General features: G+C 43.0%; 1 protein-coding gene across 3 annotated transcripts in view; it reads right to left on the reverse strand.

Moving 5' to 3' along the window:
* Positions 1-2,457: 2,457 nt before the first annotated feature.
* The window catches only part of LOC309521745 (ovostatin-like), a 54,706-nt gene continuing 38,698 nt past the window's right edge, over positions 2,458-18,465 (reverse strand). For all 3 annotated transcript variants that reach the window (XM_082204547.1, XM_082204548.1, XM_082204549.1), the window contains 12 exons: positions 17,335-17,416; positions 16,731-16,887; positions 15,860-15,934; positions 15,419-15,584; positions 11,587-11,807; positions 9,823-10,038; positions 8,219-8,343; positions 6,518-6,608; positions 5,285-5,353; positions 5,096-5,198; positions 4,092-4,167; positions 2,458-2,667 (listed from right to left, as the gene is read on the reverse strand). In XM_082204547.1, the coding sequence (XP_082060673.1) occupies positions 4,115-4,167; positions 5,096-5,198; positions 5,285-5,353; positions 6,518-6,608; positions 8,219-8,343; positions 9,823-10,038; positions 11,587-11,807; positions 15,419-15,584; positions 15,860-15,934; positions 16,731-16,887; positions 17,335-17,416 (1,358 nt within the window). In that variant the 3' untranslated portion in view covers positions 2,458-2,667; positions 4,092-4,114. The remainder of the gene's footprint in view (positions 2,668-4,091; positions 4,168-5,095; positions 5,199-5,284; positions 5,354-6,517; positions 6,609-8,218; positions 8,344-9,822; positions 10,039-11,586; positions 11,808-15,418; positions 15,585-15,859; positions 15,935-16,730; positions 16,888-17,334; positions 17,417-18,465) is intronic.

An 18,465-nucleotide genomic window follows, 5' to 3' on the forward strand; every position in this document is an offset into this window, starting at 1 on the left:
TGGGAGCCGCCCAGAGTGGCTGGGGAAACTCAGCCAGATGGGCGGGTATAAATTATTATTATTATTATTATTATTATTATTATTTGCACATACTAGTCCAGGAAATGCTCTAACCGCAACTGAGATTGGAGGGGTCTGCAGAGGAAGGACAAAATCTGTAGCTGCCTTAGTGAGGGTGGCAAGGTGAGACTATAATGGAGAGAAGTATGGGTGCCATAACACAAAATGCCCTGTCCTTTATATTAGTATGGTGGTTCAGTGGTTCCATCAACTCATCCTGGCAACAACAAGAGTCATGTTTCTGTTTCTGAAGCAGAAATTCCTCATTTCCTCAGTCAGTTGCTGCCCTTACTTCTTTATGGAGGTCAACTGTTGTCAGAGCAAATGAGGAAATGCTGCTTTTCGAAGGCAGCTGTGGCATTTCACTCCTGCCATTGCAAGGATCATCTGATTCATGTTTACTTTCTGTTCCATGAGAAAGGAAGCCAGTTTGTGTGACTTCTGCCTCTGGTACTATTGTATTTTTTCTTGCAACCACCGATAAAAACTTTGCCACTGCTAATGTTCTAGCGTTTGTCCAGTCTTCCAATAGGAACCTGACATAGTGAGCCTCTGATTTTCCCGGGAAAGGTACCAGCAAGGGTAATATCAGTTCAGCCCTGGCTTGCTCATATTTTGCACTGTGCAACAAAATATGTTTTATGGAATCGATGTCTTGAGCACACAAAGTCTGTCCTGGTAGGGAACTCCTCTCAACCTGCAAGAACTAATGATCCCTTTATTCTGAACAAAATGCTTGTTTAACCTGAACAATTTGTTGGGTCTCTGGACCATAATAAAGGTTGATGATGTATTTTTTCTTTCTGCTCTGTCTTGCGACGAGACAGGATGTATGTACGAGGGCTGCTCCTCTCATACGTGTTTGTTATGTTCTTTATTCTGTAATTAGTAGAAATAAACTAGGCTGTGGTCTAAACTGTGGAGCATTTTCGGCTTGCCGATTGGAAGGTCGGCAGTTCAAATCCCCGCGACAGAGTGAGCTCCCATCGCTCAGTCCCAGCTTCTGCCAACCTAACAGTTTGAAAGCATGCCAGTGCAAGTAGATAAATAGGTACTGCTGTGGCAGGAAGGTAAATGGCGTTTCCATACGCTCTGGCTTCTGTCACGGTATCCCGTCTGCACTGTTTTTACTCTGCTATACTGGGTGCTCACAAGAGAGCAGCTGTGAGTCCCAGAACACCAGGACCCCTTCCCAGGAATGCTGCGTAGCTGCTCCAGTGCCGGAGGAGGCCGTGAGGCCTGCAAGAGTGTTCCATTAGTGTGGCTGGTGACGAGAGCATGGCCTGAAGAGACAGTAGGCCAGACCCCAAAGCCTCACCTGTCAGTCAAATGCTTTGGCTCCTTATCAGAATTTTCTCCATTCAGAACCAAGATGGGAGTCGGGTTTTATATCAGCTCAGGGGAGGCATGTCCCATTTTGCTGCTTGAGGCCAAATAGGAAGCACCGCCCTGCCACTGCATCTGCCACCTGTGTCACCTGCCCTGCCACCTTCAAGAAGTGGCGCCAGCATTGGGACTGATTTCAGGTGAGATCTCGCTGGTTTCTGATGAAATCTCACCTGAAATTGGAGACATCTTGGCCAAATTCAGTGCCGGCTCCTCTGCCCCTGGTGCTGGCCTTAACGCACATAACGGCTGGGCCGGCTGCAAAATTTTTTGCTCCAAGTGGTTCACACAAATTGTAAGATAGCCCACCATCAGGATTTCCATATTAGGTTGGGGAAATGCTTTTTTCTGGTGGTACTCAAGGGTGCACAGCACTGGCACCTTTTCTTTCTAGAAGAAAAGCACTGGGTTGGGGTAAAGCTATCCAATGAATTTGTGGCTGAATTGAGGTTTGAACAGGGAAGTTATAGTCTAGAATGTCCGGAGGGTACCAAATGTTAAGGAAGGTGGGTAGTAGGTAAAAAAGGTAAAGGTAAAGGGCCCTGGATGTTTAAGTCCAGTCAAAGGCTACTATGAGGTGTGGTGCTCATCTCACTTCAGGCCGAGGAATCTGGCATTTTTCCACAGACAGCTTTCCGGGTCATGTGGCCAGCATGACTAAATTGCTACTGGCACAACGGGATACCGTGACAGAAGCCAGAGCGTATGGAAACGCCATTTACCTTCCTGCCACAGCAGTACCTATTTATCTACTTGCACTGGCATGCTTTCAAACTGTTAGGTTGGCAGAAGCTGGGACTGAGCGATGGGAGCTCACTCTGTCGCGGGGATTTGAACTGCCGACCTTCCAATCGGCAAGCCGAAAATGCTCCACAGTTTAGACCACAGCGCCACCTGTGTCCAACTATCCTATACCAGGGTGCTATCCTATACCAGGTCTTATATAATCCACCCAGTGTAAACAGAGTCTGGACCATCAGCATTGGAGATTAAAATGAGCAGGCAAGGCACTCTTCATAATCACAAGATTTTATTGCAAAGAACTGATGAAACAGCCTCTCATTGAAATGAGTGGCAGAATTCTCAGTTGAAAGGTGTATTTTCTAGTGATTTTCTTCCAAGACCTAAGAGTTTAACAAATATGATTCTCCCTGAACACCTCCCTTAGGATGATTGCAGACTTAATTGAGGAATATATTTTCATGATGACATAACTTTGTCCTGCAGAAACAAACAAAATAAACCATTAATTAACCCAATTTAAAACGATGAATGGCTCAACTTCCATAGGCTACTCTTTGATGCCTTAGTTTTAGACACTGAAATATGACACTTGGGAACAATGATCAGAGTAAAACTACAGAAATATCACTTTAGTTCTAAACTAAAGGAACTAGCCAGGTGGTGTATAAATTTAGAGCAAGCTAGTGGGAACCTGATCCATAAGCTACAGGGAGACCCCCCTGGCAAAGCAGCAAGGCAAGTTAAGCAGATGTGTGTGAAAAGAGAGAAGAGGCCAGGTCATGTCATTCTGCCCCTCCCTTCATTGACTTACAGAAAACCCAAGCTCTAAATAAAGCAACTTAAACTACAAAAACAACTAGGCAATTAGAATGCCAGTAGGGGCATAAAGGCTTTCCAGTGTTTTGCATTGTCTGTCACATGTACAACTTATCTCCCTGTTTGACAGAAGTCATGAGTGTGTACAGGGTGCAATGAGCTCCTGGCTCTCCAGGAACAAATTTGTTACCTTAAGGCCAAGGTGGCAGACCTAGAAGAGCTAAGAGAGGCAGAGAGGTTGGTGGATGAGGCCTTGGGGGGACATTATAGCTGTGCCCCACTCCCACAATGATAGCTCCCCTGCTATCAGGGAGAATGAGAGTCTCGCAGAAGGAGAACATTGCTTTCAAGAAGAGGGAAACTTCCCTTGCACCTGTCTTCACAACGGAAGATATAGGGCAGATCCCAGTACCTGAAATAACTTTTGCAAGAAAGTTAGTCTTAGGAACTGAGGAAGGTGGTGGTGACAAGAGATAAAGTTTTAGGCCTAATAAACAAAATGAAAACTGACAAATTGCCGAGTCCAGATGGCATCCACCCAAGAGTTCTCAAATAACTCAAATGGGAATTTGCTGATCTTCTAACAAAAAATATATACCATAATTTGTCCCTCAGTGAGGCAAACAGGGGCACTCTGCAACCACTATTCCCCTTCCCAGAGAAGGATGTTATGCTATTCTTGACTGAATGCTAAACATACAGAATCAAACTTCCCAATACATTTTGGTTCAGAATGTCATGCAATTTTGAAATTCCTTTGCAAGGATGCCTTATGAGTGAAAGATGTCTGGAGTGTGAAATCATTCCCTCATCTTTTTTGCGTTGAAGCTATGATGTGAATGTCTTCTAGCACTTTTAATTTCTGAGGCCAACGAGTGTCTACTCCTTCCATGACTGTAAATGAAAAAGTAAATACTTTTTATGGCTTTTAGAGAAGACCAACTGTAACACACAGAAGACCATTGCTTGGTCCTTTCTATGAAACCATCTTCTTCACCGCCTTTCTCCCCATCCCCAGTCACCAGATAGGATAACGATCGTCTCACTTCTGTTTCCAAGTTTGATACTCATGTCTTCCAACTTACTTTCTCCAGATTATCCAAAGGGTTCAAGGATCTTCAGCATGGCAAGGGAACTTGTATTCAGCAATCCCAATTTCATCTGTAGCAGAGAAAGTAATAGGAATTTGATTATTTGACCATCCCAGGTGCTTTATGGCAAATTAATTCTACCACACACAGACCTGATGCCTTCTAATGTTATTTTTTTTTCAATTTAAAAAATGAAAATAAAATCTTGAGAGGATTATTATTATTATTTCTTAATATTATTTTTAGTTGCTTTATCTTGCCCAAGGCAACCCAGGGGAAGGGGGGGGGGGAGATTTGGAATCCAAAGGCTGTGTAACCATCTTTTGAATCTTTTTATATCGTTTATTTTCTATTTCTTTATATAACTTACGTATGTCATTTTATTTTGATTGGACGTGTTTAAAAAAGGGAATTCGTGGAAGGAACCGGGGTGGATCTTGGGGAAAATCTTTTTTCTTTTCTTGTTAATAATGTGGGACGGTGGTAAGATTTGTACAATTCAATTTGGATAGTGGGTTAAACAAATTAAGTTTCAAACTGGGAGTGAGAGCTTGTAGAACCAAATTAATGAAAGGGGAATACAGTTGGGAGGGGGAGGGGGGGAGTCCCAGAAAGTAGGCAATGAAAGTAAGGTTTTAAGTATCTTTTCTTCTTTTTCTTTTTTCTTTGTATTTCTATATTTCTGGAAACTTTAATAAATATGATTTTAAAAAAATATATATCTTGCCCAAGGCAACCCAAAGTGACTTACAACCAAACATCAAAGAAGCAAAACTCCTCTATAAATACATTAAAAACGTCCCACCCACTTCTAAAAGGCCACAGATAGTTAAAGGTCCAAGGCCTAGGTATAGAGTAAAGTTTTCTCTCAGTTTACAACTCCCGTCAGCCCCAGCCAGAATGGTCACTGGTTGGGGGTGAAGGCAGTTGGCAGTCGAAAAAATCTAGATTTCATCAGATGAGGGAAGGCTGTTCTATGGCATATTAGTTTTCTTTACCTGTTTCATAGTAGTCATACATGAACACCGAGGCTGGTTTGATATTTGAAACTGGAAGGTCTTGGGCAACTAGGAAGCTGAAACTGATTCCCTTGGATGAGAGCTGGGAACAAAAGCACAATGGGAATCATTAGTCTTGTAGGCAGTTAATACTCCACAAAACAAGAGGCAGATCTGAGCAGAACATACGTAGTCCAGGTAGATGATGACATGGTTTTCTTTGCTTTCCACCTTCATCACAATTCTGTCATCACGAAGCTGTGAACAAGGAAGCACAGGAAAGATGACAACCTTCACTGGCCATCTGAAGACACACTAGATGGAGTATGGAATGACTTCTAACGTATCATGAGGAGAACACGCACGCAAAAGGGACACATGGGACGAATCAGATACAGATGTAAGAAATCCATAAATTTTGCTGGAATAATATTGATGCATGCATCCATCATGAAACAATAAAATATATGTATTATAGATCATCTTTATGAAAAGGAAAGAGAACAAGTGGAGACTGTTACATTTTAGAATGTTGAAAAGCCACATTGTATGTTTGAAGAAGCCAGTTCTCTGCAGTCAATGACCAGGATGCAGTTAGTTGTAGGATTATTCCCCTTAGCCTGTTTCCTTTGAATGTAACAGTCATCAAAGATACATATTGTGGTTATGGGCGACCTTCACCGCTTCCTTCCCAGAGCAGTTCTGGTGGTAAAATCTGTTGCAATGCTGTGTATGGAGGTGGGCACAGGACCCTACAAAGGTAGATGGGGCATGAACGTACCCTCCAACATTTCTCTTATGCAAATAGGGACGTCCCATTCTATAATGATAATTTTACTATTTATACCCCACACATCTTATTGGGTTGCCCTAGCACTCTGAGCAGCTTCCAACATATATAAAAACATAATAAAACATTAAACATTTTTAAAACTTCCCTATATAGGATTGCCTTCAGACGGCTTGGGGTTGGATAACTCCATACCCTCCAACATTTCTCCAATGAAAATAGAGACATCCTAAGGAAAAACAGGACATTCCGGGATCAAATCAGAAACCGGAACAGCTTCTCTGAGTTAGGGATGTCCCTGGAAAATAGGGACACTTGGAGGGTCTACATAGAGGAAAGTCAGCCATTCCCCCTTTTACTTCATTGGAAGCAACTCAAGGTCACACTGCTCCACACCCCAGTATTCAGCACTAAAAACTGACATTTTTTGCAGGGACAGGGTACAGCTGACCAGTGTGGGCATGGACCTTTGGCTGTCTGACACACAGGCCACATTATCTGATTGGTAGTCATAGCCAGGTTGGTGGGAGCCAGTAAGCGAAGCCTCCCGTCTCTTGTGGCAGGTGATGCATTTGCAAATTTAAATGCCCCACAATCCTATCCCCCAAAGCCATTCCACTTTTTACATTTACCTTTTGCAGGGATGCCTGGTCAGGTACCATGCCTGTAAGCATCTTCACATCAATGATGGCCATGTTGGAACTATTGCGCTTCCCGGTGTATCTGAAAGGAAAGGAAGACTGGGTCAATCTGAATCCCTAGACCAAAGCCATCTTGGGATACAGTGTGCAATATATATATTTAATTGTTTAGCGGTAAAATGCACCAGGAGGATAAGAGGGAAAATGCTGTTGCTTATAAATTGCGTGTTTGTACTCTGTCTATGCCTTGGAGCTCCTTTACCATCTCAGAGCAGTAATTTCAGATTCAAATACCTTGGCCACTGTCATTCCATGCCTACTTGGCTAGTAATGACTCCAGTACATCTAGGAAATGCAATCTCCAGTACTGTGGCAGCAGCTGCCCATTGGGGACCGGGGTGCGGTTTGTGGGAAGCTAGATAGCTAACATACAACAGAGGGAGCTGCTGTCTATACATCTGATGTTGGGATGAATTCCTAGGGGTACTAAAACATTGTCATAATTGTTAATTACACACATGTTGGAAATCTCAGGTGAGATACCCACACAGTGGAAGTTGTTCCCTGTACCAGTCACTACATGGAAGCAGAGAAAGGTTCAGATAGTTTTCTGTTGCAGAAGATAAGGCTCAGTAAAACAGTTATGGACGTAGAGATATGCAACTTGTAGATACAGATATATACAGATACATACAAGTACAAAGTACCTCCTTTGCTCTAAATAATTTCAGCAATTCAGGACGTAACACTGGACAACTCTACTAACAGACTCTGCAAGTGAGCCATCATGCATTAATTCACAGATATAGTTGGGGCACTGGGCCGTTACCATAACAACTGGCCTGGCTGATCTTGCACTTGTGATTAGCTCATCCATGGGGGGTGATAATGATAATAATAATAATAATAATAATAATAATAATAATAATAATAATAATAATATCTTTATTGTCATTGCCCCCTTCAGGGACAACGAAATTACTTGACTGCTCCATAAAAACACTAATTAAACAATACAGTATAATACAGCAAGGGAGATTAGATGACTTTCAAAGTCCGGGCTTCCCATTCAGGGCTGAGATCGCTCTGGAGAAGAAGATGTTTTTAAGACGGCTCGTTCTTGTCTTCATCGACCTGTATCTCCGTCCCGACGGCAAGAGCTCGAAGAGACAGTGACCAGGATGCGATGGATCTTTTACTATGTCCAGTGCCTTCCTATGGCACCTTGTGGCATAAATCTGCTCTAAGGTGGAGAGTGGGCAGCCAACAATGCTCTCTGCTGCTTATGCTCATGAAGTGAAGCATCATCCGTGGGGTGATTATGCTCATGAAGGAAATTAACCCCTTCTCATGTCCAGTTACTCCAGCAACACACTCATATTGTCCATATCCATCCGTATTCATAGTCCCTGCAATTATCCCTTCTGCATTCATACCCAGAAATACCTGTTATCAATGGAGCTTAGGCCTAAATGTACAGGACTGCAACCTTCACCAGCTTATTGTTTACATGCCAGACTACTGAACTGAAACCCATTTTAAAAGGTTGGCAATAGAAGCACATATAGGAAGGTACGCAGCCGCAGAACTATTCTGCTCTGTCTCTCTGGAACTGTCGTTTTAAGTTACACCTCTTTTTCTTTCCCTTCCACACACATACAATCTATGCATACGAGGTTGATAAAAAGGTACCTGGCTGTGATGACAATGGCAAACTTTGCCTGGAAGGTGTCTCCACAAGAGACGTTTGCCGTCTGCACAGAGAGGAAAAACCCAGAAGACTTTTTGGGAAGAAGGACGTTGTATCTCATAACTGCCTAGAAAACATGGAATAAAAAACAGGGGAGTGAAAAAATAAACTCAAGGCAATGTGGCCTTCACAATGTGTATGAAAGGCATAATCTTGAAGACAGTCACTAGCTTATTTAGAGTCTTAAATGATAGTAAATGAGAGAGATATTGTTGCCTGTGGTGGTCATGTGTATCTTGTTATCACCTATGTCCACATATTTTGCAGATTCTTTTAGTTCCTAGAAGTATTGCTTGGTTCCTGCCAACCACCACCTATCCTTTCATACAAAGCCAAATTAGCTTTGCAAGCAGAATTTGTGTCCACAGAGACATTCTGTTTTATTTTGAATCTTTAAGATAAGTTTCCTGTTAATTATGTTGCTTTGAAAGTATACGTTATATCTGACTTTCTTCAGTAACATTCTGTTCTGGATCGTTCAATGTGTCGTAATCCGCTTTGAGGTTTCTCTCTTAAAAACATAAAGCGGTAAAGAAATTAAATTAGTCATAATGACTTGCCTGCTTAGCTCAGTCGCTATGAGACTCTTAATCTCAGGGTTGTGGGTTAGGCAAAAGATCCCTGCATTGCAGAGGGTTGGACTAGATTACCCTTGTGCTCATTTCCAACTCTACAGTTCTATGAATAACAACAACAACAACATCATAATCAACAGATTTGTGGGGTAGGCCAGTGAAGCAGGGGCCCCAGTCCACATATAGTGTACTGGGCTCATGAAATCCTGCTGCCATCCCTTGCTAGTGCCATAAGGAATAATGTGCACATAGCAAAAGATGGCCTTTGAAATCCTTTTCGTCTTCGCAAGTGTGCAAGGGGCACAGAGCCATCTTACCCAAAGACGAAGAAGAAGAAGAAGAAGAAGAAGAAGAAGAAGAAGAAGAAGAAGAAGAAGAAGAAGGAGAGTAGTAGTAGTAGTAGTAGTAGTAGTAGTAGTTTGGATTTGATATCCTGCTTTATCACTACCCTAAGGAGTCTCAAAGCGGCTAACAATCTCCTTTCCCTTCCTCCCCCACAACAAACACTCTGTGAGGTGAGTGAGGCTGAGAGACTTCAGAGAAGTGTGACTGGCCCAAGGTCACCCAGCAGCTGTATGTGGAGGAGCGGGGAAGTGAACCCAGTTCACCAGATTACGAGTCCACCACTCTTAACCACTACACCACACTGGCTCTTAATAGGCGCAAGGGGTGTGGGGCACCCGGGCGCTGGGCTCTCAGGGGTGCCAGGCTGAGAGTCCGGGGCCCGAGAGTTGAGTCTGGGGAAGAGCCCACCCATCGGTTAGGCAGGCTCTTTTGCTGCATGTGGCTCTGCGCCTTGAGTTCGGGGGCGACTGAGCCAGCAAGACGCTGAGGCAGCCGGCTGGCTCCGTCCTCCTGCGCACCTGGGACTGGGCAACCGGGGGGGGGGACGCCGGGCGGATCTTTGCACCCCGGCACTGCATATGCACTGCATATGCTTAAGACAGCCCTGAAGGTGTATCAACAATTACCTGTGTAAAGACACACCCAGTGCCATTCACTTCCACCGTATACTCCCCTGGAACGTCAGGCAGGGAAGTCCGCTGCAGCAATAGGCGATTGTCATTGTTCACTTCAAAGACTCTCTCAAAAGGCTTGTTGGAATGGATCCTGACTGAGTTCCGGCCATCCTTAGAGAAAGTATACTGGCTGAACAGAGCCAAAGCTTGTATAGCCACTACCGTGTCCTGCAAGAGAATAGTGGCAACGAAAGGATGCTTAAAGCTTTGTTCAAATGCTATGTAGGAAAGGTTTATAAATTTCTCTTACAGGCCAGAGTGGTTCCTTTATTATCTTTTAATATCTTTAAATTGAAATTTTCAACACTGGCAACTAAAAGCATGCCCTCCCTCCACCCCAGGATACAGCACAATACAAAAAGCAATCTACATATCTCTTTCTTCTTTTCCTGATTATGGATGCATTAACAAAAAAGGATATTACTGTATCTGGTCTAGGATCAACAAAAAAATCCCGTAGACTCTTGTTTTGTTCTCCACTCATGTATGCAATAAAACAGCATTGTTCCATGGAAAATTGCGTCTTTGCACCATTTCCCAGTTTCCTCCTCTTCTAAGGTGGAGGCCTTAATTTCACAAACTTAATGTGCATTTTTTCTGAGGTCCTTCAGTATTCTATTTAAGCTAGTTAGTGATTTAAATAGCAAAAACTGAAGAATGACCTATGCTCACTAAAACTAAAACAAAAAACCAGCACACAGAAGTTTTCATACTTGTTCCCCAGAACCACCTGTTTAAAATGATCTCATGTAGCAGGTGATATGGAAGACCCTTGTCTCCCTGAAGCCAGGAGCAATTTCCCCAGTTAAAGAAGACAATACAAACAACTTTTACATCCATTTTAAAATACAAATTTGCATAATCTCAAAAAGCTTCTCTTGGTGAATAATTTGTTTTTATTCCCCATATTTGCACCCTCCCTTTCCCTCAAGGTACTCAGAGGAGAAAAATGGGAGGTATCCTATTTTAATTTTTCTTTTCATTTCACTTTTAATTTGCATACTGCATATATATATATATCTCTCTGTTCCAATAACAAGAAGCCGAAAGCACCAGCCTGAAGATGACGAGTGAGACCTCGTCGAAACGTCACACAGACACCCCGACTCTTACACGGGAAGACACCCGAAGACACCAAAACCTGCATTCCTGTACCCGTGAAAATCTACGAAAGCAAATATATATATATATATATATATATATATATATATATATATATATATATATCTAGGAACTTCCTCTCTGCCCAGAACGTTGGAGGCTATACACCACACCCCTCAACAGTATTTATAGGAACTCAAACACCAGACTCTGCTCTGTTCCAGTAACAAGAAGCCGAAAGCACCAGCCTGAAGATGACGAGTGAGACCTCGTCGAAACGTTGCACAGACACCCCGACTCTTACACGGGAAGACACCCGAAGACACCAAAACCTGCATATATATATATATATATATATATATATATGTTGTCTTTATCCATGGAGTTTTCTTGGCAGGGATACTGGAGTGGCTTGCCAGTTCCTGCTCCAGGTGGATCACATTTAGTCAAAACTTTCCACTATGACCTGTCCATCTTGGATGGCCCTGCATGGCATAGCTCATAACTCCTCTGAGTTATTCATATATATATATATATGATTGATTTTATTGCCAAGTATGCAGAGCCCTGGCTGTAGCCCATGTGATGGAGGACAGAGCACAGGAGTTACTATACCTGGGTGGTGCTGAAGCCTCCATAAGGATTCTGCTGCTTGGTAAGCCAAAGGACAATTTGCGAAGCTGTTGTCAGTTGTGCTGGAGTTGGTGTGGTTCCGGTGAGCAGTGCAAGGAGCACATAGGCAGCTATCTCGACCTCAAATGATGAGGCACGAGGGTAGAAGGAAGGATGCTCTTCTGCAGGTGGCTTATCCTCACGCTCCCAATATAACGAGCCACCTAAGAATTGAAAGAGAAGCTAAGAAAACAGTCCAGAGGCAGGTCAAACCAATATTTCCTTGCAGGAATCTGATGCTCTTCCTCCAGATCCAGGGGGGAAATATCACAGAAGCAGAGATCTGCCTCATTAAGCCCCTGTACAGAGACCACCAGACTTTATTCAGCTTCGGTTTCTAGTCTCATCACTTCTTTCTCTCTCTCTCCACCCCCCCCCACCCAATATACAGTTACACAAGTTAATCTTAAACATATATTGAGCGGCCCAAACTTTTTGTTGCTGCTGTTTTTAACAGCGTGGAATGGAGAGAAATGTTCACTATGTGCTTTGCAATTGAAGTCGTGTTGTTATATGATCTCTTGATGTGTTGTTTTCTTCCTTAAGGAAATGCAACAGTGGGACTTCCGGGTTAGCGCGATCGACTAATGGCGGATTCCCTCCGAGCTCCGGAGGGAATCGGCTTGACAGGCGGCTGGGTCTTGCCGTGCCGGCGACACGGGGACCCTAAAAAACCACGGGCACAGAGCCCGTGGACATGGTGACTCGGCGGGCACCGTTAGCGCCCTCCCGACTCGTGAAGGAGCCTTTTTAAAGGCTACGGAACGGGTGCCGGGGAGTGGCGTGGTGCTGTGAGTCTTCTGCTTCCCCTGCCGAGCGAAGCCGCACGCCATTTGTCGGAGAGCGCTGACTTCTTCCTGCTAAAATTTGGACTTAAAATCAAGAGCAACAACCCGTGAGTAATTTGGAAATTGGATTACAAATAATTCGGTTTTGGATTTGGCACGAGCGGGGGACGTGAAAAAAAAGGGAAGTCCGTCTCCCCCCTATTGTAAACAGTTTAAAGCAAGGACCTGTCAACTAAGGTTGCGAGAAGAATTGTTGTGATTGGATAAAAAATATAAATTCCACGGATTTAAAGGACTAAGCTAAGGTGCTGGAGGACAAGAGTTTATTTGTTTGGATTAAGTACCACTTTTCTCAAGCCCAGGAGTAACCCGTGAAAAGAGCCTGCTGAGGATCTACAGAAAACCTTTGACAGCTGTCAAATTAGCTGTCAAAGTTGGGAAAAACTGAAAGCTTAAATTTTAACCGGTTATATTGTTACAAAATATTGAAAGTAAAGAAAGACTGATACAAATAAATCTGACTTTTGGATCGGAAGGGAAAAGAATACAAAGTAACCAGAATCCCTCTAGAGGGGATTCTTGGACATTACAAGAATGGAACTAGGTCGGGAAATACGAGCTGACCTGCAAGAGCTTATCTTTCTCGTGGGAAAGCTGCGAGAGATGAGCGAACAGGGCCATGTTTTGTCTACAAGTCCCACAAAACCGAAGTTAACAGAAAATATACCTACTGAGTTGGAAAGGGACTTGATGCTCAAAATACAGGCAGCTGGACAAGAAAAGAAACCAAAACTTAAAGAGGAGGAAAAGACACCTGCTGAACAGGAGGAGCAGAAAGAAGGGGTGGCTGAAATGTCACAGAAGATAAAAGAGAGCCGGAGACCTGCCAAGATGAACTCTTATTCGACCAAGGTGAAAGCTGGACTATTTGGGACATATAGACTCAAGAAGCAGAGCTGGAGCTCCACCTTTAAACAAGTAGGCATGGCTGGAAGAAACATGGTCAGCACTGAGAAGGTACCTCTTTGACCTTGGATGCTTAGTATGAGAGACCTCAGAAGAAGCCGGCTGAAAGGGACTGAGGGAGATTTGAGAGCCTCGGACGTAAGGTCACCAGGCTAAAAAGTTGGACTAACTGGACTTTGGTTTGGGACTGAAACCGGGGAGAGAAGGGTGAGGGTTTAGAAGTCCAAAGGCGGCCTGATTCTTACTTTGCAGTGTAAAAGTTATATGTTCTTTATTATTATAAGAATGGGGAATCCGTGGATGGGAATTAGGGACAACTTTAGGAAAGGCATCTCTTCTCTTGTTTTTATATCTCTTTCTTTTTTCCCATATATGATTAAGGTATATACTTTAAAAATTGCTGAATAAACTAAATTAAGGATAAGGATAATAATGAATTAAGGCTTAAACTTACTATAGAATTATATTAACAAATTATGGTTAAGCAAATTAACAAATTATGGTTAGGACACTAAGGATAAAAACTTGTTTGAACAAACAACTGGAGTTGGAATACAATAAGGGGAGGCGTGGGGAAGTCATGAAAAGAAGTTATTGAAAATGAGATCTAAAAGGTGGAACTTTTTTGTTGTTTTTTGTGTTTTCTTTTGTTTTTCTGTTTTGTTTTAAAGTAACCTTTTGAAACTTTAATAAAGATTATTTAAAATAGGAAATGCAACAGTGGAATGGGGGGCGGGTTGGTTAAATTAACTATAGCAGCAATATTCAGGGAAGGGTGAATGCCCCCATAAACCCCCTCTCTGGTTATGGAGGTTCTTGGAATTGGTGTATATATATCCTTCTTTAGCTATATCTTCTGCAAGTTAAAGCTTTTGAATATTTTAACAAGTATTTGGACGTTGTTTTAATTTCAAGAAAAGAGTCAGTATTGCGCGTGATGTTGCCTTCCTAGCTGCAATTTACTGATAGCAGTTATTTCCCTTTCCCTTTTACTTTCCAATGAAGCCCATGAGGCAAGTTAGCTGAAGAGACAGTGCCTGATTCATTGACAGCAAGTGAGCTTTATGACTGAGTGGGGATCTCAAATCCCTTTTGTTCAAAAATGGGGTGTGTGTGTGCTGTAGCTGTTATGAGGTATTAATAAATAACACCAGCAAATGAACACACTGTTTGCTTTTTAACTATTTAAATCTTGAATTTATCCAAACGTGAGCATCTGAGCAGAACTGCTGTAAATCTTAAGACACTTTTGACCCCATCCATCTGAAATGCCACTTCTGGTCACTCAACGAATGCAGTATTGTCTACCTAAAAGCTCTATAAAAGAGTTACAGTAGCATAGGCTCGTTTACAAGTTACAACTCATGAAACCTGAGTTCTTTGCGTGGTTTGGGGTTGGCAGTAGAGGTCAGCAGAGCTCTCATGCCTATATCAACTATGTGGCAGGCAGTTATTCAACTGCGTAAGCCTTTCATAGTATGGGACTACAATTCTGGGGATTGCTTCACCTGTTGATATTCTGTTTGCTGGACAGCTTATTTTTTGTGACTCCTGATTCGTTTTTGTGTGCTCTACCCCTGCCTGAAAAAAAATTGTATGTGACAAAGTGTATGCAGGTTTTATGCAAATTTGGGTCTTATTTGGTGAGTGTAATGGAGGGTCCAGCCTATGTGCAAAGAAAATAAATAAACAAATATTAATAATACTAATAATAAATTTATTACTTATATCCCGGCCTTCTGGCCGAGCCTCCCCAGCCACTCTGGGCAGCTCTCAACAGAATATTAAAAACAGGGCTGCCTTCAGATGCTTTCTAAAAGTCAGATAGTTGTTTATTTCCTTGGCATCTGACGGGAGGGCGTTCCACAGGGTGGGCGCCACTACCGAGAAGGCCCTCAGCCTGGTTGGCACTCCTGAATGTCCACAACATTATATAATTTTGCTCACATGACTGCTCATTCTTGTTTCAACACGTCATTCATTCTGTCAAATGTGTCCACATTTTGGGAAATGCGACTCACCTACTTTCGTAGCCGATTTAATCAGCTCATCCAATAAGAGATCCGCTTTGGGCTTATTACCAGCTAGGCGAAAGGCGTAAGCAAGAAGTGCTTGGTCATAGACAGTGAGATTTCCCTTTTCTAATCCGGCCTCCAGGCAATACAGGCCATTTCGGACCACTGGATGCTGGGTTGGAGGGAGAGAAAGGCTCTGTCAGAGTTTGCAGATGCCACAAAAAACATCAAACAGGTTAAAAACATCAAGCAAACATCCTATGCTGTTCTTCCAGGCACACTGCATCCGATCTAGACATTCAAAACAGAAACATGGACAATAGTCCATGTATGGCCTCCTTTCTCCACCATTTCTATATGCCTAAACTATTTCTTCTCAGTCTACTATTACATGCACTTTCTTCGATCCTGAACTAAATTAACTGGACAACACCAGAAAATAAATACCGAGCTGAGGAATCCAGACTCAAGGAGAGCTGCAGTGATGTAGGCCGACAGCGTAAGCTCATCTTCTACTCCTCCCTTGAAATGCACAACACAGAAAGAGAGAACAAGTTTAAAAAATGAAGAAGGAAGGAAGGGGACAACATGGAGGCAAATAGCAGGTTTGGTGAGGTTCCCCAAAGCCTCTTGGAACATGAAGGCATTTTTCTGCTGTTGAAAGGCCCATTACATTTGTTATTAAAATCACATTGGTTCCCCGCTGTTAAGTTGTGGGTGAACATATCAGACGACACAGTGATTCTTCAAACAGCTCTTGTTTATTCACAGGCTAGAACAGAACTGAACTGAAGGGTTCAGCCAGCCTGCTTATATAGAGCTCCACTAGAACGCAACAGTAACCATTTTCTGTAACTATCCAATCACTGAACATCACTTTCGATCCCTTATTTGCATATGTGGACCTGAACTATCTACAGTATCCCCCTGCTGACCCAGGGTGAGAACTTCAGTACATAACACCCGCTTTTTATCCGAGTGTCTCAAGGTGGCATACCTAGTAGTTATCCCATTCTATCCTCATAATAGTCCTGTGATGTACAGCAGGCTGAGAGGTTTAGGCTGTGATTCAGAGGTGACGGCAGGAAACTTCATGGCTCACTTAAATCTAGGTCATGTATAATACTAACAAGAAGTCTCTTGTTTCCCCAGCTCTCTCTCTTTCTCCTTCTCCCAGCCTATATCCAAATAATACAGGTACTTAAGATAGCTAAGGGTCAGAAATCTCAGGGAGAGGAAGCATTTGCCAGGAAGTAAAAAAGCATCACCGCCCCAGAAGGAGAGCTTTGCAACAAACCAACAAGCCCATAGCCTTCACCTTCAATGCGTTGTTAAAGAGTTTTCCAACATTTTGGAAACATCCGTCTGATTTTTGCTTGCTGGACAGCCAGATGACGCTTTGAGTTTGGACATTTGGATCAATAAAAATGGTCTTTGAAGCTCTTGCAAAAGACTTGTACGTGAAGCCAGTGAGCCTGCAAAAGAATGCCATGGAATATTAGCAATCACAGCCAAACTCAGGTCAAGCTCTCTTGAGCCCAGTGGGAGTGGGTGGCGCTGTGGTCTAAACCACTGAGCCTCTTGGGCTTGCTGATCAGAAGGTCAGCGGTTTGAATCCCTGTGACGGGGTGAGCTCCCATTGCTCTGTCCCAGCTCCTGCCAACCTAGCAGTTTGAAAGCATCCCAGTGCAAGTAGATAAATAGGTACCGCTGTGGCGGGAAGGTAAACGTTTTTGTTAGTGTATTGTTAGTGACCAGAGGAGAAAAAGAAAGAGCCTTGTGGCACCTTGAAGAGAGACACTACAGTGCAACCTTTCTGTGGACTATAGTTCACTTCATGAAATGTTATCCCACGTAAACAGAGAAGAACTGGCATCCACTCACTGTGACCAATCACACTACTGCATTTTCCAAGCTCTCACCACGTGTTGCCTTCTTTGTCCCTGCTCCCAAAGGCACTGTAGGATCCATCTGGGTGCTTATAGGACAGCTGTCTCTGATACCCTGAAAAAAAGAATGCGGAAAGGTCTGTAGTTTTTTAAAAAAAACTGAGCACACATTTTTAAAACAAAACATTAATTTAACATTAAAAGCCCCCAATACTTGTGTTTGCAATTTAGCAGTTTAAAAGTACAGCACAATCCTATGTACGTTTCCAAAGCATGTTCATGACTAGGGCTTACTCCCAAGTAAATGTGTCCCGGGGAAGAATTCAATGTGGCTTTATAGCAATTGTTTTTTTCAGTCCAAACTTTTCAGTTTGGCAGATGCAATGGTTCCCCCTACTCCTCCCCTTGTACACTGGTCTAGGGGTTCTCCTGAACCCCCATGCCAATTTTGGGGTGTGTACAGGGGGAGAAGATGTGATGATCCCTGTTGCACTACTGGGAGACTTCGTACTGACTTCCACTAGGAAGTCCTACCCTAGGATTACAGCCTTAACCGGGGTGATTAATTGCCTACTCTGGCACTGATGGCATTATTATGGAAAACAAATTCTGTGCATCTGAGCAACTCAAAGAAGGCCCCTACCCAGGATGTACTATCTTGCCTCTGGACATGTACCTACACTCATGGTTTTTAACGTTAAGGAAGAGTTAAAAATGTTTTTGATAATGTAGATGGATATATGGCATCTTACTTTTTACATTCATAATGTGTTATTGCGTTGTCTTTTTATTGCTTGATTTTTAATCATTTTATGCTGCTATACCAGTGGAAAACTGCTCACATATTCCTATGTAGCGTTTTACTTTTTTTACTGCATTCAAACTCCAACCTCATCCATTGTCATTCAGGAGCAATGTTCAGTTTCTCCTCCTGCCCTTTGCTTCTTCCAAAGGACAGGGAGGGAAGGAGGGAGGGAGGGAGGGAGGGAGAATTAGAATGTGACCCCAGAGAGAGGAGCAGAGCAGCCAGCAGCCAGCCCTCAGCCGCAGGAAAGAAACAGCATTTTTTCCCCTAAAGTGCTCAACATAAATTTTGACTATATGATTAGAACACCCTTAAGTGTTCTTTGGGACATGGGTGGCGCTGTGGTCTAAATCACAGAG

This window comes from Podarcis vaucheri (genome assembly GCF_965113315.1).
Source record: "Podarcis vaucheri genome assembly, chromosome: 17".
NCBI classification, from domain to species: domain Eukaryota; kingdom Metazoa; phylum Chordata; class Lepidosauria; order Squamata; family Lacertidae; genus Podarcis; species Podarcis vaucheri.